The sequence below is a fragment of the Engraulis encrasicolus genome, chromosome 1 (assembly GCF_034702125.1).
Source record: "Engraulis encrasicolus isolate BLACKSEA-1 chromosome 1, IST_EnEncr_1.0, whole genome shotgun sequence".
Taxonomy (NCBI): domain Eukaryota; kingdom Metazoa; phylum Chordata; class Actinopteri; order Clupeiformes; family Engraulidae; genus Engraulis; species Engraulis encrasicolus.
In genome coordinates this window covers 28,920,876-28,946,533 of record NC_085857.1, presented here as the reverse complement: position 1 = coordinate 28,946,533, position 25,658 = coordinate 28,920,876, and the positions used below count along the sequence as shown (strand labels likewise).

The 25,658-nt window shown below is 41.0% G+C and overlaps 3 protein-coding genes across 4 annotated transcripts in view; all 3 read left to right on the top strand.

The window, feature by feature from the left end:
• LOC134449837 (zinc finger protein 2-like) overlaps positions 1 to 25,658 on the top strand; it is a 148,184-nt gene that overhangs the window by 21,063 nt on the left and 101,463 nt on the right. The window lies entirely within an intron of this gene.
• Positions 2,437 to 10,808, top strand: LOC134449769 (zinc finger protein ZFP2-like). Its single transcript, XM_063199881.1, has 6 exons — positions 2,437 to 2,692; positions 2,971 to 3,150; positions 3,267 to 3,328; positions 5,869 to 5,947; positions 6,703 to 7,063; positions 8,447 to 10,808. The coding sequence occupies exons 1-6, from the start codon at positions 2,690 to 2,692 to the stop codon at positions 9,658 to 9,660; spliced, it is 1,899 nt and encodes a 632-aa protein (XP_063055951.1). The 5' UTR covers positions 2,437 to 2,689; the 3' UTR covers positions 9,661 to 10,808.
• Positions 11,241 to 24,262, top strand: LOC134449759 (zinc finger protein ZFP2-like). The gene is made up of 6 exons (XM_063199870.1): positions 11,241 to 11,441; positions 11,695 to 11,871; positions 12,288 to 12,349; positions 14,569 to 14,647; positions 16,057 to 16,441; positions 21,189 to 24,262. Exons 1-6 carry the CDS (start codon positions 11,439 to 11,441, stop codon positions 22,553 to 22,555), a joined length of 2,073 nt encoding a protein of 690 aa, XP_063055940.1. The 5' UTR covers positions 11,241 to 11,438; the 3' UTR covers positions 22,556 to 24,262.

The window sequence follows — 25,658 nt, the reverse complement described above, 5'->3', positions numbered from 1 at the left end:
TGACTCTGGGAGCTTTACCTTTTTCATTTTGTCCCTCATTTAGTTATCACATTTTTTTCCCATTATTTTTTAAGGTCTGAAAACATTGCATATTTTTCTTTATGTATTGCATATTTTTCTGCAAATAAAGTGCTCTAAATGACAATATTTTCTTTCGAAATTCGTAGGAAATGTTGCCTGAGGTTTATAGAATGAAACACAATGTTTATTTTAGTGAAGCACATGCCAATAAGTAGAAACACCAACATTTTGAGGTAGTAGCTCATTTTTTTCTTTATCTGTATATTGAGCTCCTGGCCACATTATTGGAATATCATGAAAAAGTTGATTTATTTCCATAATTCCATCAATAATGTTTAACTTTCATGGATTATGGAAAGCCTAGATATACTTAATGCTTTGCTGTCAGCTGTTTTTGTTTGTTGATCTGGTGACCCATACTTCACTCTTCAGATTTCTATGCCAAGTTTTGGTGCTTTGGTGGTATGGATATTCCAACTCACCAGAAATAATTAGAATAGAGAATATTTGGTAAAACTCCATGGAAAATGAGTGGGGTTTTATTTCTGGTGAGTTAGAATGTCCATATGTCCAGCGCCCATTGTCATTTTGTCATAAACATGTTGTAGCACTGTTTGTTTCTCTGCTGTACCCTAACTAGTTAAAAGCTTATTATTATTATTGTTCCTATTAGGCTTGTTCTTGCGTCTGTGTTGTTATTTGTGAGAACATAGTAGGGGCCTAAATGTGGCATGTAGGCATCCTAGGCAGATTTAGTATCTAGGCATCCTAGGCATAAACATTTTTTTGTTTATTTTGAAACCCCAGCACTTCTATCATGGTTCATCACTACTAGTTTGCCCGGGTGAAATAGGCATGATGACATGTCATTTAGCCATTAAGCCAGATGCTTTTTTTGTTGAAATTAGAACTGACCCAACAGTGGTTTGCTTTAAATTCAAAGAGGAATTAAAAACAGGTTTTCATTTCCCTCACCTTGTAGGGTTGGTATAATCTTGTTACCTCAGCCAAGGAGGTTATCTTTTTGGCCGTGTTGGTTTGTTTTTCTGTCTGTCTGTTTGTTAGTGTATCTATCTGTTTGTCAGCACAATAACTCAAAAAGTTATAACGGATTTTGATGAAATTTTGTGGAGTTGTTGGAAATGACAAAAGGAACCAGTGATTAGATGCTGATGGTGATCCGGATCTTCTGTTCACCATTGCGTGACGGGGCGAATTTTGACATTCCAGTTTCTAACTCCACAAAAACAAGGCAGGAAGACTATTGTTTTATTATTTAAATATTCATTAAAAGATCAAATTTGCTAATATGCAGTAGCGTAGCAGTAGCACCATCCTACACAGTGCTCCTTTAAAGAAACTCAGGAGGGTGTTGGGGAAAATTGCTTGTCATGTAGGCCTATGACATGTTTGTCCTTAAAGGGGTATGCCACTATTTTGGGGCTTAATACAGTTAAAATCGTTGGCTGGGGTTTATAAAGGTGGTAAAGTGTCTTATTTTTCATGTTAAGCGTTGTCTTGCTTTAAGACAAGTTAAAAGAGGGAATATGTCGCTAAGCTAGTGAAAGTCAATGCATCCGTGTAGCATTGTAGCATGCTACATGGATACATTGACTTTCACTAGCTTAGCGACATATTCCCTCTTTTAACTTGTCTTAAAGCAAGACAATGGCTTACATGAAAAATAAGACACTTTACCACCATTATAAACCCCAGCCAACGATTTTAACTGTATTAAGCCCCAAAATAGTGGCATACCCCTTTAAAGAATACTTAAAGATAAAATAAGTACACACACATTATTGTGGCTAAATTGTGTAATTCGGTGATAACAGGCTATGTTTCGAATATGCCTGACTGAATCATGGAATCTCAATGCTGAAAATCGACCATTTGATTTTGAATTGGGAGACACAGAGATATTATTGCAAAGTCTCATCAATCAAGTGATAAGCATACAGTAGCCTACTAAATAGGTTATCTTTGTGGGCGGTGTAGGCCTATATTTGGCTTTGAAAGTGGTGGGTACATTTAAATTACCTGGGTCAACTACTCTTTCCATTATATTTTGGTTAGGAGGTTCATCTCAAAAGTGGTATGGACATGTCCCCACCATCCACACCTAAAATTCCATGTTTGTGGGTACTAGGCCACCGGTAGGGCCTATACTGTAACTGGGTGAAAATGTAGGCCTATTACAAACAAACCAGACATTCCTACACACTTCCTGTGCCAGACTTACAGACCAAACATATTTGTGTGCTATAGAACAATTAAATGATGCTGTGCATTTTATTTTTGGCATACAGATAGATAGATAAATATGCCTAGACTCGGTCATCATAATGCAATCTGAACAGCTGCTGATGCTGGCCAGTTCCGTGTCCGAGTGTCTTCCCCAAACCGCAAGAGGGCAGTAGATGTGCAGTTACCGTAGTAGTTTTGTCTTCTTCGTCAACTGTATGATAGCATGTATTTTTGACGGGATGCATTGTGTTGGATTTGGTCGTCCTTTTCCAAATTAACCACCTATCTCTTCGCTATCGGCACGTAAACGTCGCGTCTTGAACATTTAGTAGTCATTTATGGACGATCGTGGGTAATTTCTAAAGAAAGGTGAACGGGATACATTGCAGCAAACAGTTGTGGTCGTGGATAGTCCACAAGCATGGTAAGTTTGGGTTCTGCGTCTGACAATGAAAACAATTTGACTGTGCATAATCAATCTAATATTACATTGAAAGTAGTACAACAGGTCTATATTGCGTGTACGCTGTACGTATGTAGTGGGCTACTCGAACAGTAGGCTATCGTAAAGACCGTAGGCTACAGAACCTTTGAATCGGGCAGCATATCTGTCAGACTAAACAAAAAGTCGCATAGAAAAGTACCGTGCTCAAAAAGTAATGTTAGTTTTCAAGAATGAATGACAGGCAATTTTACTTGCAGGATTCGGAATTTAATTTGCTGCCCTTCAAGTCAAGGTTGCAAAAAAATGAAGTTAACTTGCAACAGCAGTTACTGGAGTATGAAGAACAAGTGTGCCAATGTCAGACCCTGAGACTACAGGTCGAAGATCTCCAGAAGAGACTAGAGGAGAAGGACAACAAACTCAGTGAGGCAAACAAGGTGGGACCTTCTGATAATTTGTATGCTCTACTGTAATACATTAGTTCTTCAGATTGCCCTTCAACAGCCCTTCTAACGATGTGTGACTTACTGTCTCTTCTCATCGCCCCCAACAGGTGATCAGAGCACTGAGGGATGAGGTGCAGACACTGCAGCAACAGCTGGAGCAGCACAGACGGTCAGTACAGACAAACAATCTTCTCCACCATCCACAGTCAAACCTTTGTACGTGTCCAAAATAATACACTAAGGTGCTAACCTACTCATACATGTCTTTCTCTCACTCACTCACTCACTCACACACACACACACACACACACACACACACACACACACACACACACACACAGACACACAGACACACAGACACACGTGCAGTTGTCAAACACTAACATACTGATATAGACATGTAACACACACACACACACACACACACACACACACACACACACACACACACACACACACACACACACACACACACAGTGTGTGTGCAATAAGAAGACAAACTGATTGACAATAAATACACACACGCACACACACATACAGTAGCAGAAGTACAATTAGTGGTAGTACAAGTAAAATGAAATATAGATATAGATCTGTATTCAAGGTGCAAGAGTAAAATGCCAGTGGTATGGTGAAAGATGTTTTCAAGGTCACTGGAGGAAATTACATGGACATTTCTTTCACTGGCAATTTACTCTTGCACCTTGAATACAAATCTATACATATCACTTTACTTGTATTACCACTGATTGCAGTGGCCACTGTGGCGGTTTTGGAAGAAACCAGTAACAAACCAAGCCAAACTAGGGTCTGCCCAGATAAGAGATATTTGATAAAAGCAGGCTTGGAGTGTGGGATAGGTCATTGACACTGTGAATGTTTGTCAGCTGTCCTTAATTATCCCCCGCAATTACTGCTGACCAAAGAGGCTTGAGACAAGAGGGCTTACTCACGTCATAACAGCGTAGTACGAAATGATGGCGAGGGGAGTACGGAAATGTTATTCTTCTTCTACGGTCAGTATTGGAAGCACCAGGGGCTGTTCACTCACGGAACTTCCTGTTAGCCACAATTGGCTAACCCTAACCACGGGACAGTGCAAAATGAATGGGTGTCAATGGAGTTTTTTACCATTATAATTTTTGTGATTTTTTATAATTTTTTGTCCTGAAATATTAATATTAAGTTCGAAGCTAGAAATAATAAGACCCCATTTGAGTAGCGTTTCGATTATTTTGCGCCACTAGATTATTATATACTGGGTCACAAAGCTCAATTTTTATGGGGCCAAACCCATAAACATTAGCACGATGCTAGCGAGTACAGGTTGAAATCTTCTAACCAGCTGTAAAACTACACACCTGAACGATTTGTCAATACAGCCTATTGTTAAACAACAGTCATAGTGCTTACCAGGAATGTTTTGTTGATAATATTTGTGACTGGAAATGGCAGTAGCAATGTATTTAGCATGGGTTCCCCTTTCCATTCCATACATTTTCCCACATGAAGGACTGGCCTACGCTCGTTACTGCAGAATGCATGCAAAGCTAACTGGCTACAATGGGAACCAATGAGACTGAGCCTTCTCCCTGTGTTCTAATTTCTCTGGAAGCATGCAATGACACTTCCGCGAGGATCGGAGTGTGGAACAGGTCATAGGACAGCGTGAATGTTTGTCAGCTGTCCTTAATTACCCCCAGCAATTACTGCTGACCAACAGCTGCCGTTAATTTGGCCACAAATTATCCATCATGGTGTCGCCCCCACTGACCATGTGCAAGGGAGTACGGAATCGCACCCACTGACCAATCACCATGTGCAAGGGAGTTAATTTTCCATCCATCCGTGTCCTCAGGCAACGCCCCCGTACTACACCGTGGCCAATGCATTTCCCCCCCAAGAGATTGTTCTTCTGTTGAGTTTCTTTGCTGCTGACCGATAGCTGCAGTTAGTTTGGCCACGAACTGAGCACTGATAGCCGCATATCCTCTTTTGACCGAATTTGCAGAGTACATGTTATCCATCATGGCGTCGCACCCACTGACCATGCACAGCACACCATGTCTTTATGCATATAAATGTATTAGTTCTATGGTATTTAAGCAACGCACTCATAGTACACCGTTGTCAATACATTTTCCATTGGGTGATACTGCTTCAAAGAGAGTACATTAGAGAAAGAGGATTCAAACTCCGCCCACCCAATGCAAAGGAGTGTGCTCAAGTTTGGTCTCCAAAGGGGGCGTTGTCCCCTCCTTCTTCTCTTTCTGTGGCATTTGGTGACGACTTGTGAAAGATGTGCGCTACTGCCGTTTACAGTGCCAAGGGAACTCCATTCATTCTCAACCTAAAGACTCCAAAGGTCTCCTAACCGCAGGTCTCCTAAAGGGGTGTTCACATGACATCACACGGATCCAGGAAATGCACAGGCTTGAAGAATCGTACTCTAATTTACTCTCTTTGCCGTGGCCAATGCATTTTCCATTGACTGATACCCCTTATCCAATGCACTTTCTTTGGTGTTAACCTTTTTTTTCTGAGGAGTGTACACACACACACACACACACACACACACACACACACACACACACACACACACACACACACACACACACACACACATTTACACATACACACACACATTTACACATACGTCACAATTGTTTGCAGTGCATCCCGACATTCCACCTGCTTCTGCCTCCACAGGAAGTACAGAGATGACGACGCGATTGGACAGAGACGCCAGCAAGGTCGGCGTGCAAGAGGAAATGATATCACTTCATCGGTAAGCTGCCTGTCGGTCATCCACATTTAGTAATGAGGCAGAAATTAGCACGGACACCTTTATGAACCGTTGAATGAATGAATGAATCAATCAATCAATCAATCAATCAATCAATCAATCAATCAATCAATCAATCAATCAATCAATCAATCAATCTTTATTGGTTGAAAAGGGTTGAAATGAGTTGTAATAAAGTAGTTATTAGTATTGTTAGTGAAGAGTACTCCATCCAAAATGCTATTGCCATTTTGGACAGTGTTAGGTGGGGCAACATGTCAGGTGTCTCCTCCTCTAACTCTATTCCTACTTTACTACAACTCATTTCAACATTTATGTCAAATTATCGCCGAAACCTCTGAACCAGACACCATAATTTCAGGTGTTGTTTATGACCTTGGCTTGTATCTTTTTTATGTTCAGGGTTTAATTTTTTAATAACAAATTCATAACTGTCGTGTTTAGTATTGTTTGCGTAATTTGTAGAGCCAGAAAACGCTTTCAAACAACATCAAAACCATCTCTTTGTGACTTAATTTGGGTGACCTAATCATAAAGTGTGTTATTCTCTTGATGAAAACTTTTTTACTCCATTCCTCCCTTAATATTAGTCCCACATTCATGCAAATTCAGTTCTGCTGTCCTACCTACACAATACACTGCACTAGATCTAGCATGGAATAAAACACAAAAAAGGATTTTAAGTGTATGGACCCCTCACTTCAATGTAATCTGATTATTGTGTTTGAACATTTCAGGGTTGTGAGATCCCACCAAACGTCTTCCTGTCCTGCACATCTGGAGACGACCCAACAGACACGCCGACATCACCACAGGAACTGACATCACCACAGGAACCGGAGGATGACTCAGCAGATTTTCCAGCGTCTCCTGCAGCTGAGGATGATGATGCTGATGATGATGATAACGCACTGACATCACCACAGCAACTGAAACTGCCTCTGCTGTCAGTGAAGCTACAAGACTGCCGTGAACTGCTGGGGCCTGACGGAGTTTATATTATTCAACCGATGGAGGAGATCAACGATGACGACGAGGATGATTATGATGACGGCTACAAAGGTTATCAGGATGACGACAGTGACTTTGACCCATCAGGTAAGTTTAATTTAGTTACAAATGCACTGGTGTTTGTGTGTTTTATGGCTCTTTGTACATTCTAATCTTACTAATTGAATTTCAAGGCAAATTTCCTTTTTCTGTTGTTAGCTGAAAGCTTTTGGGTTTGAGACTAAAATATGAATCTGAGACAAGAGTTCAGAATGTCAGCATTTATCTCCTGGTAAAATAATGTTTGATGTGTAAAAAATGTCCCTACATACCACCCGTTGTTAATAAGAATATGTGGTCAATTTACATTTTCAGAGCAAATTCAGTCCCTTTCTTTCTCCATACATAAAACGGAGCGACAGTTTGTAGTTGAACTTGAGTGAATATTATGCAAATGAGCTATGATGCGGTTCTGCGTGAGCCACCACAGCCAATGGGAATGCTGGAATGCTTGCATTCTGCTTTTAACGGACACACTCTGTCGCTTCTACCACTCGTATCGCTCTTGCAGAATAATCCATTGATTCTCTGTCGCTTGATCGTGTCCCGGCTGGTTTATTCGCCCGGTAAGGGATGTAGTAATTAGCTTATGGCATGGGAATAAGGACCAGCTGTTTCATTGGATTGGATGGAGCAATGAGAGTTTTTACTCTCTGCGTCTGGGTTTTTCAGTCTCAGCTAAGCTCTGACACTTAAACCAGAGATATTCTATAGAGATATGCCAACATAATAGGTTTCTATGGGCACCTAACGCGACCAGGTTCCGGTCTGCCTAAAGGGGCGTGTCATAATGCTCCTACAATGAATAGAACAGTCCTTAGGTCTGCCTAGGTCTGCCTAAGGGGGGGCATAATAGAACCAGGAAACAATGGGCCAATGGAACCTCAGAACAAATTTCCGAAAGGACAAATAAATAATCTATCTATCTATCTATCTATCTATCTATCTATCTATCTATCTATCTATCTATCTATCTATCTATCTATCTACTCTCTCTGCTTAAACTGTGTAAATGCACTCCAAATGAACCGTATTCTCATGATGCTAACTCCTCCCCAATGACTAGACTCACGTCAGAGTTTTAGATAAGTGTAGAAACATAGTAGCTGCTGTAGTCTACTCGTTCAGATGCGTCAGTTAAATATGGGAATTTCTGACAGCAGATGGGAAGCCATGGCCTAATGGGAGCAGTCCTGCCCTAATGGTTAGGGAGGTGCTCTTAAGGTCATTGGGTTGCAGGTTGGAATCCCAGCCTTACACCTCCATCCATGGCTGAAGTGCCCATGAGCACGGCACCTAACCCCAGGCCAGGCCAAGGACTGTAACCAATAGCCTGTAAATAACTGTATGTCACTTTGGTTAAAGTGTCAACTAAGTGTGTTATAATGTCATATAATAAGCAAAGATGGTTTTATGCCGCCCCCCCCCCAGATCCTGACTTCAAGGAGGCTGCACCTGCGAGGGAACAGAAGAAAGCCAAGGCCAAAAAGTACGACAAACGTTTTGCCTGCACAGAATGCGAATTGATATTTACATTTCCAAGCGGGCTGGCTCGTCACCACCGAAGAGTGCACGCCAAAAAGGAAACATGTGAAAATGCAACTGCTGAATCTCCACATGAAAGTGCGTCCACCGACTCGCCCAACGCTGAGAGTCAACAGGAAAAGGACAAAGACTCGACGTCTCAAAAGCCTTCTGCGGAGTGTGACGTCTGTGGCAAAATTCTTGCTGACTCATCCAGTCTCAAAGTTCACAAAAGACTGCACACAGGTGAAATGCCGTACGCCTGCAAAGTTTGCAACAAAACTTTCAGGCAGTCAGGTGGACTCATCGCACACCGGAAACAGCACCCACAGGAGATGGGTGAAAAGCCTGTCAAAGTCAGAAAGAAAAAGGACGTAATGCACAAGTGCTCACTTTGCCCCAAGGAATTCCCTATTCCATCACTTGTAAAAAAACATTTTAAATTAGTACATTCAGGAGACAAACCCTACCTATGTAGCCAGTGCCCCTTGAGATTCCCAACTTCTTCGAATCTGAAAGTTCACGAAGCCCTTCATACGGATGAGAAACCTTTTGAGTGTCCGGTGTGTGGGAAGGCATTCAAAACTAAATACGTTCTTAAAGCTCACGAGAAGACGCACTCTGATCTGAAGCCGTTTACCTGCACGTACTGCAACAAGAGTTTCAGACAGAAATTCAAGCTACAGGTGCACATAAGAAGACACCTGGGAGATAAGCGCCACAAGTGTTCGTTCTGCGACGCCAGTTTTGTAATTAGCTCTGAGCTCAAAGATCATCTACGTCGACACACTGGTGAGAAGCCTTATGTTTGCTCCATTTGCGGGAAGAGCTTCAGTTGGGCTCACATTCTGAGGACCCATCAGATCGTTCACACTGGAGAGAAGCGCCACCAGTGTTCCGTCTGTGGAGAGAAATTTGCCTACCTGCAGCCCTTGTATGATCATGAGAAGAAGATGCACAATATTGTTTCCTACCCGTGTCAAGAGTGTGGGAAGAACTTTAAATCAGATCGAGGACTAAAAGGGCACGGCTGTTTTCAAGGTGAGAATAGCACTCGAGTAAATAACGACAACGGGGTTGAAGCAGCAAAGCACGTTGAGGGGATTGAAGCAGCAAAGTGAATTGAGGGGGTTGAAGTAGCACAGAACATTGAGGAGGTTGAAGCAGCAAGGTACATCCCAGACATAGAGATGTATGATGAAGAAATGACCTGAAGTAAATACTTACAGCTAGGGCTGGGTGATATGGCAAAAATGTCATATCACAATTTTTTAACATGAAATCTCGATTTCAATTTTTTTTATCACAATCCTCTATCCATAAAATAAAACCAACAAAAAACTATTTTGATATGCTTGCAATTTGTAATTTGCAGTTAATACAATGTTAACACGACACTGATGACACTCTCAAAAAGTGCACAAATGTAAAGGATAAAAGTGAAGACAACACAAGCAAGTAAACATCACTTTGATACCGATAGTTAAAATCCTCACTGGTTTATTCACTTTGGAAGATTCGAGACGATCTTGTACTTGATATCACCATACACGATTTATATCGTCATATCGCCCACCCCTACTTACAGCCCTCCCCCTGTGGTGGATCTCCAGTGAAATAAGCACGATGGTGATGGCTTATCTTGGGAAGAGGGGAAGCTTATGATAGTTTATGATAGCCACCTCGAAATTAGCAGTTTTTCTGGTCTTACTACTTATTGGCATATGTTTCATTAAAATGATCACATTTTCTATTAATTTCAAATGAAAATTCAGAGGGTTACTTGTTTGATTGATTGCGTAAAATTAAACACCTCAGAGATATCATTCTTTGGTCATATATTTGCACACACCCTGAAGCTGTTCTGTTCGAAACAACATTATGTTCCGTTCCTTATAGCCCCATAATGCACACCGTACCACCAGTGGTACGCTGTAATAGTCATTGAAAGGTTAATTGCCACAGTACTACCACTCCACTACGACATGACAGTCAGAGGGCCTTTAGTAATGCACTACGACTCGGTCATTACCATTCTGGTAACCGCAAACACCATGTGCAGCATTAGGTGAGCCAGGCTGCTTGCTATCTTTGGTCTCTCTTGTTTCACATGTAACACAACATTGTCATTTTGGTCATACCGTCTACTTAGGCCTGAATGCTGGAAATATTGAAGGTATGAAATTAATAAAGGCTTGGTACTACAATCACAAATACGTGGTGTGTGTGTCTTTGTCATAAACATGTTATAACACAGCTTGTTTCTCTGCAGTATCCTAATAGTTTATTAGGTTTGCTCTTGTTTTTATTATTGTATGTTATTATTTGTGGGAACATGGTAGTGGCGTAAATGTGGCATCTAGGCAGAGAGAGTAGAGAGAGATGCCACATTTGCCTAGAATGCCTAGATGCCACATTTAGGCCCCTACTATGTTCCCACAAATAGATCATGCCTAAATATTGTACAGGACAATTAATTGATGCTGTAAATTGTATTGGCACATATTTATTTTATCGAATGATACCGGTCATCAAAACGCAATTGGTGTGTACAGTCATTTATTGGATTAGTAAACCTCTACAGCTGCTGATGATGTCAGTTGACCACTGTGTGTCTTCCCCAAACCGCAAGAGGGCAGTAGATGTACAGTAGTTTTGGCTTCTTCGTCAACGTGATTGCAAGCATGTATTTTGCATAGGATGTATTTGAAATGTTTTGCCTAGAGTTGTAATGTTTTGGCTTTGGTTGTCCCTTTCAAAGTGAACCACATATCACTATCTGCGCGTAAACGTCGCGTGTTAACATTTGATAGTCATTCATGGAAGACCAGGGTCATTTCTAAAGGTGAACGTGATACATTGCAGAAAGCAGTTGTGTGGTCGTGGATAGTCTTTAAGCATGGTAAGTGTATGGGTTCTGACAATGAAAACAATTTGACTGTGCATAATCAATCCACAAATATTACATTGAAAGTAGTAGAGGGTCTATCTCTGGCGTGTAACCTACGCAATCGTAAAGAGACCTTTGAACAGGTCAGTCAACATTCGGCTTTTCGCCCAGGCTAGCATATTAGCCTACTGTCAGTCTAAAAGCCAGTCTGCAGTAGGCCTAGTTGGTTAATTTCAAGAATGAATGATAGGTTATTTACTTGCAGGATTCGGAATGTAATTCGCTGCTCTTCAAGTCAAGGTTGCAAGAAAATGAAGTTCATTTGCAGCAGTTACTGGAGTATGAAGAACAAGTGTGCCAATGCCAGACCCTGAGACTGCAGGTAGAAGATCTCCAGAAGAGACTTGAGGAGAAGGACAACAAACTCACTGAGGCTAACAAGGTGGGCCCTTCTGATAAATGGCTCATGGACGTTTCCTCTAAGTTTGGATGTAATATAGCATTTCATGTTTTATTTTTGTTTATATTTTTCATACCAAGCTATAGCATATTGTATTCCAATTGCATCTTCTCAATGTAAAAAGTAAAGTTTCAAAATAAACCATGGACAAAATATATAGTGCATCGTTCTCAGATTACCCTTCACCAGTGATATTTACTCATTCTAATAACGGGCAGCCGTGGTCTACTGTAGTGGTTGGAGAGTTGGTCTTTCAGTCTAGGGGTTGCAGGTTTGAATCCCCCCTGATATAACTGTAAGTCGCTTTGAATGAAATGAAAGCGTCAGCTTAGTGCAATGCAATGTAGAAATAAAAGCACCATTTGTGACTTCCTGTCCCGTCTCATTGCCCCCAACAGCAGATCAGTGCACTGATTGATGAGGTGCAGACACTGCAGCAACAGCTGGAGCAGCACAGACGGTCAGTACAGACACTCAATCCTCTCCACCATCCACAGTCAGACACAGACTGCTTGTGTGTCTGCGGTGTGTTTTTGTATCTGCATATTTGGGAGATGCTTTTTGGCCAACGCATCTGGAACTGTAAGGGGGGAATGCTTCATGTCAGTTTGATGTCCATGTTTATTTTAAAGGTGCTCAGTTAGCTCTGTGTAAGCTGGAGGCCAGAGTAGATATTGCAACTGTGCTGCTCATTGAAAATGAGCTGTCTATTGTCAATTTTGATCTCTCACTAAATCATTTACTAAATAATGAAACAATATTTGAAGGGTTTATTTGCAAAACGGTGTATCTCCATTTTTTTACTTTTGCATTTTATTATTGAAAATGACTGTTCAGAGGGGATATCACCTATGTGTGAATTCTTACCATTCAAATATTTTGAGAACATACTTTTTTAACCTATACACAATACATTTTGCAATGCAATTCAATGGAATGCCCAATACAAAAATGTTCCCAACATTCTACAATATGGAGATACACCGTTTTGCAAATAAACCCTTCATTTGCTAATATGACCGAAGAAAATTAAGTTTTGCAGCTTAAAAAAATGCAGGTTTTTTTCTGGAATTGGTTGACATGGAGAAGATCTACCTTTTCATGTGAGGCATAATGAACACTTAATATAAATATTTATGAAAAAGGTATTCTTGTGAATGGGCAACATGAATTCTTGAAAGAAACTGCAAGAAATATTAACTTACACAGTGTACCTTTAAAAGTGAAATTAAATTTATTGTAATTTCAGAGAAAAGCTTGCAGTCATCGGCTTGTTTGTGCTGTGAGTGTCTTTGAACACTTGACCCGTTTTATGCTTTTTTGTATGTGTGCATGGCATCTAAAATATCTGTTCTATGTAACTACACTGTTCCAAAAACATGAAAGGAACACAAAAAGTATCCAATACAACACCAAATAATTGCTATGAAATCAGCGTGTCAGGTTAAAAAGGCACAATTTAGGATGATGTCGTTTGCTGGCTGCCGGTGGCAAGTCTGTCTCAAAATTTACACAGTCATGAAAAAATGCTGTTTAATTAAACTCGCTGTGAGAATGTTTTTCATCACAGAATGCCAGCAGTTGATACAAATATGAATACGGTATGTAGTGTAGAGAAGTGTTTCTCACGACACTCGTTGGGACCGCTCTGTCAAAAGTTGCATTTGGGGTTTTCTGACAGTGGACCGTGGAAGTGGTCGCAAGAGTCATTGTTTACCTATTCAAATAAGCATCGACTGACTCAGGACGGTGATTAATTGAACTTTGAATCCTACCTAGAGCCCCTTTAAGAATCTACAAACAATTGTACTACATTTCTACCTGTGTCCTGTTGAATTTGCATTTCAAGTATCATGGATTCATTGCCAGTTGCTTTCTAACTACGATGGCTAATTTCACCGTATTGTGAAAGCCCACCTGGGAAAATCTCAATTGTGATTGTAATTGTGACACATTGCCCAATGCACACCACAAAATTGTATTTGTGCCTCACCAATGCAAGAGGGCAAGCCCCCCAAGTAACAGAGCTACTCACTGTACCATGCTCAGAGTACTTCAGTCTTGGAGGAGGATGGGGGAGAGCCCTGGTTAAAGGACCAGTTCAGTCAATTTCAATATGCAGTTGTATTGCTCACGCTACCCTTGACTTGTCAGTACCCGGTGATGCCACATTTTTCGGCTCAGCCCTTTCCGAGATATGAGCTATTCTAATGGTGGGCAGCGTTTGTTTACTTTTTTTTTTAACATAGGCCCACTCCAAATATTTTCCCAAAAGGTACTGCTGTTTGCTAGTTGTCTGCTGATGTTGTATAACCTTTTGGATGTTTTTGGGAATGAATAAAAATGTTTTTTTTTAAATGTAAACAAAGCGCTGCCCTCATTAGAATAGTTCATATCTTGGAAAGGGCTGGGCCGAAAAATGTGGTATCACCGGGTACTGACAAGTCAAGGGTAGCGTTATCAATACAACAGCATATTGAAATTGACTGAACTGGTCCTTTAATTACTCCCCTCACCGACCTGGTGGGGTGCGGGAATCAAACCCAAAATGTTGATGTTAACATTATTTGCTTGTGAGCAGCACACACACTCACACACCCACACCCATACATGCATCACACGTGTTTTAAGCGCATCCTAACATTTCACCGACTGTTGTTATTGTGACTCCCTCCACAGGAAGTACAGAGATGACGACACAATTGGACAGAGACGTCAGCAAGGTCGGCGTGCAAGAGGAAATGACATCACTGCATTGGTAAGATGCCTGTCAGTCATCCACATTCAGTAATGAGACAAAGATGTAGTACTAACGCCTTTATAAACTGTGGTTCTAATGCATGAATGAATGCATGAATCTTTATTGGTTTAAAAAAGTTTAAATGAGTTGTAATAAAGTAGTAATAGAGTATTGTTAGTGAAGAGTACTCTACCTGACACACTCATACTGGTCAACCCTCCCGAATGTCACGGGACAACTCCCTATTCTTGTCTTATTTCCTGCTGCCTTCCCAATTTTGTATTTCCTGCAAAATATCCCGATTTTTCACATGATCACAAAACGGCGTTGGTCTAGAAATTATCCCCGAGGCCCTGTCAGTTAGCCTGGCGAACCACATCCCCTCTACTTATTCAACCAGCTGCAAAAGTAGAGATTATTTGTTCCTTTGCAGGAAGGCTGGTAGGAAGGCTGGTAGGCTGACACTCCATCCAAAATGCTTATGCTAATTTGGGCAGAGTGTCAGGTGGGGCAACATGCAGGGCTGATAGTATTCAGGCTCCATGCCTGATTTCAGGCTTGACCGAGTTTGCAAAAGTAAAAACATTGATAGTAATTAGCCATTAGGTTATTCTTATCTCAAAGTGTTACAGGTTCAGAGTTGTCTTCTGCTGTCAGACTTGAATAATGGTCATACACAGGCTATTAAATGTTTGCATAATGTGTCAAAATAGGCCTACGTTATGTCACTATGCAGTATCTTGTCGTCGTCGTTAGAGCAGGGGAAAAAGTTAAGGCTCAGGATTTTTTTTCACTATCACCCCTGAACATGTCAGGTGGGTTAATCTCCCCTAATACTCCCCTCCTCTAACTCTATTACTACTTCACTGCAACCCATTTTAACATTTATGTCAAATTATCTTCGAAATCTCTGAACCAGACACTATACTTTCAGGTGTTGTTGTACTGACATTGTAACTTTTGATTTTCAACTTGTAATATTTTAATAGCTCACGATTTGAGTCAGACAAATAGCTTTCAAACAATATCAAAATCATCTCCTTGTGACTTAATTTGGCTGACATAATCAAGGCTGAATGGATAATGTCCTATACTCTTAATTAAAATTATAATTGTTACTCCATTTCTGGCAGATTCATGCAAATTCAGTTCTGTGGTTTTAGCACACCACACACCACATTACACCACACTAAGTTATATAAAAATCTGTGTCGGTCTGGCCACAAAAAAAATCTTACTAATACAGTCGTGGCATTTAATGTGTTAAAATCCGATTTCTATCACTCTAGACAGTCTAGTTTGTAGAGAATCTGAGGAAGACCTCAATGGTCAACATAGCTTTGCCATGGAATAAAACACAAAAATGATTTTAAGGGTATGGACTCCTCACTTGAATGTAATCTGATTACTGTGTTTGAACATTTTAGGGTTGTGAGATCCCACCAAACGTCTTCCTGTCCTGTACGTCTGGAGACGACCCAACAGTCACTCCAACATCACCACAGGAACTGACATCACCACAGGAACCGGAGGACGACTCAGCAGATTTTCCAGCGTCTCCTGCTGCTGAGGATGATGATGCTGAGGATGATGATGATGCTGCTGCTGATGATGATGATGCACTGACATCACCACGGCAACTGAAACTGCCTCTGCTGTCAGTGAAGCTGCAAGACTGCCGTGAACTGCTGGGGCCTGGCGGAGTTTATGTTATCCAACCGGTAGAGGACGACGATCAGGACATCAGCGATGAGGATTACGATGATGGCTACAAAGGTTATCAGGACGACGACAGTGACTTTGACCCAACAGGTACGTTTAATTTAGTTACAAATGAACTATTTGTGTACCTATTTGTGTATTTAAGTATTGGAACTGCAAGATAAATTTCCTGTTTTTGTTGTTCACTATGGACTTTTGGGTTTCATTACATTGCATTACATTACGTTTGGCAGACGCTTTATAACCAAAGCGACTTTCAAAAGAGAGCTTTGTTTCAGTTTCAGACTAAATCATGAATATGAGACAAGAGTTCAGGATGTCAGTAGTTATTTTAGCAATATGAGGGGGAGGGCGGGGCGGGGGGGGCTAAAAGTGATGGCTAAAAGTGGTGACTCCCTAAAATCCGGAAACTCTACAAAAATAGTCTGAAAGAGGATATCCGGTTGTCAGTGTTCGGTGTGTGGCCAAATTAACTGCAGCTCTCAGTCCGCAGTAATTACAGGGGATAATTAAGGACAGCAGACAAGCAATCATGGCGTCCTATCACTGTTTCAAACTCCAACCCTGGCGGTAGTGGCATTGCACTTTACTTTGATGCCTCAAGCAAAGAGGCTTGAGACAAGAGCGCTTGGGTCAAAGACGTGCAAAATGGCATTGTCATTCAGTGTAACGGATGCTTTCTGCTGACTGTAATTGTAAAAAACATTACTCTTTTTATTTATCTATTGTTACAGGGAATTCACAAAGCCTCGGCTGTCATCCACTCACTTGACACAATTTAAAAATCATGTTTTTTTGCAGTTACAGTCGGCGGAAGGTGTCCGTAACACTGAATGACAAAGACGTCTTTGACCCACTTACATACAGGTGCGTCATCAGAGCGTAGTACGGAATGATGGCGAGGGGAGTCCAATTCTTCCTCTATGGTCAGTATTGGAAGCATAGTTAAGTGCAATGCCACTTCCGCGAGGGTCGGAGTGTGGAACAGGCAGAGAATCTCCAACAGGGAGAACGTTCACACTGATTGGTTCCAATAGAGCTAGAAAGTGACGTCACTTCCCCCGATTTCATGGGACCTCAACGGCGTTTTTAGCCGAAAATCGTAGCATGTAATCCAATGGCGGTATTAAAATGGCATTTCGATCCCCTTCGAGTTGTGCCACGAGCTCCATATATGTTGTTTCTGATATTTTTGCCTAATTTTTCGTATGAACCCCTAAACTTTTTAGAAAGCTGTGTTTCTTCACATTTTGCATGCCGACGGCCTCGGAACAAAACATTGATACTTCTGCTTGAATAATCTTTATCTATCCTCTTAAACAGCATATTTGGAGCCCAGCGCATATCATGACTGAGATCAGAAGATATTTACTCGCTACCATGTTGTTAGATGGTCAACTGAGGTCCCGTGAAACGCGGAACTAAGGGGCGGGACTTTCGAGCTCTATTGTAGCCAGTTAGCTTTGCATGCATACTGCAGTAACTATGGAGTGTCCACTAGTTGGCGAGCGTCTGTAAGTCCTTCATGTGGGAAAATGTATGGAATGGAAAGGGGAATATGCCATATGCTAAATATACTGCTACTGCGATATCCAGTCACAAATATCATCAACAAAACATTCCTGGTAAGCACTATGACTGTTGTTTAACAATAGGCTGTATTGACAAATCGTTCAGGTGTGTAGTTTTACAGCAGGTTAGAAGATTTCAACCTGTACTCGCTAGCATCCCGCTAATGTTTATGGGTTTGGCCCCATAAAAATTGAGCTTTGTGACCCAGTATATAATAATCTAGTGGCGCGAAATAATCGAAACGCTACTCAAATGGGGTCTTATTATTTCTAGCTTCGAATTAAATATTAATCATTCAGGACAAAAAAATATTAAAAATCACAAAAATTATAATGGTAGAAAACTCCATTGACACCCATTCATTTTGCACCAGGTAGGATTAGGGTTAGCCAGTCGTTTGTCGTACCCACTGACCATGCGCAAGGGAGTTTTTCATCCACTTGTGTCCTCAGGCCACGCCCCCGTACTACACCTTGGCCAATGCATTTACCCCCGAGAGATTGTTCTTCTGTGTCGACTTTCTTTGGCCTCAAGTACTGGCCGTAGAACAGTGGTTCTCAACTGGAACAGTCTTGGGACCCACCATTTTCCACTCTCATTCGGTCGCGACCCAATTTTTTTAGCATTCAAGTCAATTCAATATAATTCTCAAAATGTAACCAAGACTCGAATGACTGGTTGCACGCTGTCTATCTCGCATAAACATTCAGATTGTATCTATGACGACAGATGTCACAGAGTTCACTAGCCTATCAAAATAAAAGTTGTAAATTGTTGCAGGAAAAGTTGGATTTTTTTTTTTTTAGAATTACGGTTTTTTTACACCAAGGCTCCACAACCCACCCATGACCCCTCTGTGACCCACTTTTGGGTCGTGACCCACCAGTTGAGAAACACTGCCGTAGAAGACATATGACTCCCCTCGCGGCCAAGCCATAGCTGTGATGACCAAAGAGACTTGAGAGAAGAGGAATCACATACGTCATTAGAGCGTAGTACGGAATGATGGCGAGGGGAGTCCAAGTTTCTTCTTCTACAGTCAAATTGGAAGCACTGGAAAGTGCAATGTCACTACCGTCATGTTTGGAGTGTGGAACAGGTCATAGGACATTGGTACGTTTACATGAGGCATTTAAATCCGATTTAACTCACTTCAAATCTCATTAAAACTTAATTCCACTTTAAAAACATCATGTAAACACTTACCGAACAGGATTTAAGTTTATTCCGATTTAAACTTAAGTCCGATTAAAGTGGGTGGTTTATTCCTCTTTTAAATCCGATTAAACACGTTCCTCTGTCATGTAACCTTTTAATCAGAATTACAATAAATCCGGTCGTTCCACGCATGCTCGTTGACCACACGATGGCGCCAAGAGCCCGTGCTCTTTGTCAGTGAGAAAAAGATGGCGGCACTTCCTGTTGATTTTCACATGAAAGTTTTGCTTAATTTAAAGTCCCTAAGCGACTATAAATGTTGTGGCTTCCATATATTGATGTAAAAGTGCCCCACGAAGTAATTAAGCACAACAAAGTTACTCCACATCACCCTTTCACCAGTTCGTTTTTCTAAGCTAGGAGGGTGCTAACTAGCATTTGAAAGAACCAGACCCAAAGGGGATTTTACCAGCCTTGAGTCCACTGAGGGAATTCATTTTCGGGCTGAAGATTAGCTTGTGTCCCAGTAGTTCCCCGGAGGTTTGGCGACCACGCCCCCACGCCTTATTTGGCTCACTCAGCACGTGCGTCCTCAGTCCAATCGCAATGCTTTATTTTCCCCAGACGTTTAATCGCATTTAAGTGAAATTGCCATGTATACATGTCGCAAAATAACTCTTTATCCGATCTACTTAATTCCGATCTATTAGATCCGATTCAAAAACATCATGTACACGTAGCAACTGTGAATGTTTGTCAGCTGTCCTGAATTATCCCCCGCAATTACTGCTGACCAACAGCTGCAGTTAATTTGGCCAAAGCTGAACACTGACAACCGGATATCCTCTTTCGACCGAGTCCAAATTTTATCCATCATGGCGCCATACCAACTGACCACGTGCACCGTGTCTTTAAGCATAGAAATGTATTAGTTCTATGGTATTTAAGCAACGCCCTCGTACTACACCGTGGGCAATGTATTTTTCAATGAGTGGTACTTCTTATCCAATCTACGTTCTTTGGTGATGACGTCTGTGAAGCCTCTTCTCTCAAGTCTCTTAGATAGGCACGAAACTGAAGGCTGAGTGACATTGGCAGTCACACCCGGGAGGATGTTAGCCAACATCTTCCCGACCACGAGGGGTCACATTGCTTTTATACAATTGTTCAGTTGCCCAAAAAAAAATACCAGAATACATTTTCGAACAAATATTTATCTAAATAGTTACCTTCATCATAAGATGTTTACCTCCCCTGCTATACAAAGCAAAGTAGTTCAGAATTGACAGATTGTATAGTTGCTATGCAATGATGAGCTGACTGTGTCAGCCCACAACGTTCCAAGACATGATGTGTGATTTGCGCATGTGGTCTGCGACTGGACTTTCACCTAAAATTATGCATGATGCAACTTAAATCTTGTTCGTTAGATCAGATGCCTACTTTTGTAAGCCTTTTGGCCTACATTGATTTTCACAGGTACTGTAGGTGTACAGGTCCTGGCCATATAATTAGTTGATAAAAAGTTGATTTATTTTCATAATTCCATCAATAATGTTTAACTTTCATGGCTTGTAGATGCTTTGCCCACATTTTTGAACTATTCCAATCATTCATTTGTTTATTTTTACATATTGACCATATTGATCAAGTGATAAATTATTATTCGGTTTTGGCCACAAATTTTCATTTCGGTGCATCTTTACTAATAATGGTTGTTTGTTACCCTGTTTATATGTTTTGTTTGATTCTTTGTGGTCCTGAAGTCTTGTCTATTGTGGTGATCTGATGTTAACTGTGAATCACACTTTCTCATGTCCATTCTGAATTTCTCTGCCGAAGAGACAATAAAGGATAATTACATTATGACATTACATTGCATTGGGCAGACGCTTTATAACCAAAACTACTTTCAAAAGAGGACATAATCAAGCCAACATCACAAGCAAATACAAAGTGCACAGGAGATATACAGAACAACAAGTGCAGTTGCAAAGAGAATAATCTAATCTAACTGCCTGTGACTGTGGATAAAAGCGTCAACTAAGTGTATTGTAATGTCGTGCAATAATCAAAAATATATTGTGTTTGTTTTTCATGTTCTCAGATCCTAGCTTTGAGGAGCCTGAACCTGCAAGGGATCAGACGAAGCTGAAGACAAGAGTCAGGAGAGTCAAGAAAGCGAAGGCCAAAGAGTATCACAAACGTTACGCATGCACAGAATGTGGAAAGACATTTTCATTTCCAAGCAAACTGGCTCGTCACCAACTAGGCAAAACTGCTGCTGCTGCTGCTGCTGCTGCATGTAAAAATGCATCCACTGAAACTACACACGAAAGTCAGTCAACCGACTCGCCCAACGCTGAAACTGACGTCTGTGGGAAGATCAAAGTTCACAAAAGACTGCACACAAATGAAATGCCTTACACCTGCAAAATTTGTGACAAAACTTTCAAGCTGTTATGTGGACTCCTCCAACACAAGAAACAGCATTCAGAGATGACAGGTGAAAAGCCCATCAAAGAAAAAAAGAGAAAAAAGGACACAGGAGTGCACAAGTGCTCCGTTTGCGCCAAGGAATTCATCCGTTCATCAAAATTAAAAAGACATGTTAGACAAGTACATTCAAAAGATAAAGCCTTCGCTTGTGGCCAGTGCCCGAAGGAATTCTCCAGTTCATCATGCTTAAAAAAACATTTCAGAACAGTACATTCAGGAGAGAAACCCTTCCTTTGTAGCCAGTGCCCCAAGAGATTCCCAAATCCTTCGGGTTTGAAAGCTCACGAAGCCCTCCATTCGGATGCGAGACCTTTTGAGTGTCCGGTGTGTGGAAAGGCATTCAAAACAAAATGTACCCTTAAAAATCACGAGACGACGCACACTGGACTGAAGCCGATTGTCTGCACGTACTGCAACAAGACTTTCAGACTTAAAAAGCAGCTTCTTTTACACGTAAGAAGACACACGGGAGAGAAGCCCTACAAGTGTTCGTTCTGCGACAGCTGTTTTGTCAGTTTGGCTGAGCTAAAAGATCATCTACGTCGACACACAGGCGAGAGGCCTTACCTCTGTGCCATTTGCGGGAAGAGCTTCAGTCAACCTCACATTCTGAGGACCCATCAGATCGTTCACACTGGAGAGAAACGCTACCAGTGCACCGTCTGTGGAGAGAAATTTGCCTACCTGCAGCCCTTGTATGATCATGAGAAGAAGATGCACAATATTGTTTCCTACCCGTGTCAAGTTTGTGGGAAGAACTTTAAATCAGATCGAGGATTAAAAGGGCACGGCTGTTTTCAAGGTCCGAATAGGACTCAATTAAATAACAACAAGGAGGTTCAAGCTGCAAAGTACTTTTCGGGGGTGGAAGCAGAAAGGTGCATCGAGGGGGTTAAAGTAGCTCAAAACAATGACGAGGTTGAAGCAGCAAGGTACATCCCAGACGTGGAGATGTATGATGAAGAAATGACCTGAAGTGTAGGGGTGGGCGATATGACTATATTAAATCGTGTATCGTGAAATTGAGTCGAAAATCGTCAAGAATCTGCCAAAGTGGAGAAATCGTATAGCCTTGCAGTGAGGATGTTTGCTATCAGTATCACAGTGATGTCTAATTATTTAGCGTTAATGTCTTCACTTTAATTCTCTTCATCGTTGTATTTCACTGTGTTTACATTTAATCCATCGCTAGTTACAACTTGCAAGTAAAAGGTCTGTTTTTGGGGTGTTTTTCTTGTTTTTTTGCTTTCATTTTTTTCTATGGAAGATCTAGATTGAAAGACAAAACATTGAGGAGGTTGAAGCAGCAAGGTACATCCCAGATGTGGAGATGTATGATGAAGAAATGACCTAAAATGACCTGAAGGGCTGTGTGCATGATGACACACAGCCCTCCCCTTGTAATGTGTCTCCAGTCGAATAGGCTATCGAACTATCGAAGAAATCGAAGGATGGCAAATGTGGCATGTAGGCATCCTATTTTTGCATTATGTTGGTGAAAAAGCTTTTTTGTTTATTCTGAAACATGTCCACTCCCAGCTGAATTTAAAACCATGCATGATTCGTCACTAGCTACAATTTGTCCGGGTGAATTACGCAAGGTGAAATGTAATTTAGCCAAGATGCTGCTGTGACAGAGGTCTTCCTGCACCTGTTCGTTCCCCTCAGGGCGCAAACCTGTGACCTCATCAACTATATCGGGTTGGAAATGGGAGGCACAGTACGATACCGCTAGACTAAAGGACCAGTCCCTCAGCTCAACGGCATCGACACTGTATGAGGCTATTGTGAGGAAGGTTTACTAACGTAAACGTAACGCTAAACTGCCAGACGTTTTTGTTGTTGAAATTACAACTGTACAATTGTAACTACAATGTTTGTAGATATCCTGCTGACAAACAGACAGACAGACAAACATGCCAAAACGATTGTGAACGGATTTTGATTAAATTTTGTTTAGCTGTTGGAAATGACAAAAGGAACAAGTGATTACATTTTGGGGGTGATCTGCATCACAATAGAATAGAATAGAATAGAAAGCCTTTATTGTCAGTATACAAAGTATACTGAGATTTTAGCTTCCCTACGAAGTGCACAGTCCTTTATAGATGAGCATTGTCCAGTAAGTGTGTGTTCATTGTTGTAACAGCTTTGGGGAAGAAGCTGTTCTTCATCCTATTGGTTCTGGCTGGCAATGCCTTGTAGCGCCTGCCAGAGGGCAATAGTGTGAAGAGATGAAAGCCAGGATGTGTGGGATCTTTAATGATACTCCTGGCTCTACTTACGCAGCGTGAGTTGTAGATGGTGGGTATGGGAGGCAGGGGGCAGCCTATGATTTTTTTGTGCTGTTTTGGTCACCCTCTGCAGTCTCTTCCTGTCAGCCTCAGTGCAACTTGAGTGCCACACTGACACTGCGAATCAGGATCCAGGAATTTTTAAAAAATATTCTTCACCATTGCCGGAAGACTTGAAAGAATTGGGGTGTAACATAGACATGTAACAAAACTATCACCCAGCTTCTTTGGTGGAGGTCTGCACTTTTCTAGTTCTTTTATATCATCGTTTTGCTAGGCCTATATTATTGTCATTGGTATATTATTACATTATTAATATGAATGCGTTTAAATTCTTTTTTTTTCACTTTTTCCTACTGAAGTTTTAATTTGATATTTTACAGGTTATGTGTGTTAAGTAAATGTTTTATGAATTTATGTTCACTCCATTCCAGGCCAAAATAGGGAATCAAAGGAGTAAAATGCTTGTGCAAATTGTTTGTCACGTATACCTATGTCATGTTTGTCGTTTAAGAATTGTTTTTAATTATACTTAGAAATGCACTAAATAAATACACATTATTGTGGCTAATTCAGTGATGGTATGTTTCGAATATGAACTTGACAATGAATGAATCTGGGATCGCATTGCTGAAAATGATCATTTGATTTTGAATAGGGAGATACATGCACATCACTATTGATCTATGAGACTTGGCAAAGATGACAATATTTTTGTGGGTATTGGGTTACCGGTAGCTAATAATAATATCTAGAAGGCTACCGAAATTTGGTGTAAATATAGCCTACCAAATTTTTCTACGCACTCCCTATGCTAAGAGACCAAGCATATTATTCTAGAGCAATTCATTGATGCTGTACATTTCATTATTGGCATAGCCTACCTTTTATTTTATGGATTGGTATCGGTCATTATAATGCGATTGTTTTGTACCACCGGCCTGTATACTGTATCATTGGGGTCCAGTGTTGGCCAGTAATGTATTACAAAAGTAATTAATTACTGTAATGCATTACTTTTTGCTGTAATGCAGTAATAAAGCATTACAGGGGGGAAAAGCCGTAATATTTACTTAGTTACAATGTTCAATAACTTGAGTTACAAATGCATTACAATGACCTGGATTTTATGGGTTTTCAGTGTGGTGGGTCAGAAAGGATCTATTCCTGAACCTGGTAGTTTTTACTCTGCATGCTGCAAAAAACACCTGGACGGGAGGTGAAAAAGTCATGATTCATGAGCTTGATTTACACTGTAATTGCCACATCCATAGGCCTATTTGAGCCATAGGCCTACAGTTCTTTTGGCGAAAGTAACTAAAGTAATGCAAAAGTAGTTTAATGTCTTATATTTTTAAATATAGTAATATTGTAGTGTAATTATTTTGAAAAGACAGTAACATATAATCAGTAATGCATTACAGTTTTTGAGTAACTTGCCCAACACTCAGAGCAGGCGATTTTAGGGCAAGTTGGGGCCCTAAGCGAAACATCAAAAGAATGAACATTTGCAAGAAATCTCCATTACTTGAGTTTAATGTCTTAGCTGTTACTCACAATCTACAGACCCCAAGCGGCTGCCTGCCTAGCCTGGTGACAAGATGCCCCCTGCCAACACTGTTGGGGTCAGAGTGTTGTACAAGTAGTATGCTACGGTAGATCTTGTGCTCTGACCTTACTGTATTACACCTCCTTGGCTCTGACCAATGATGCTGTCAGTGCCTTCCCCAAACCGCCAGAGGGCGGTAGAGCTCTAGATGTGCGCAGTTCGTAGTCCTGGCTTC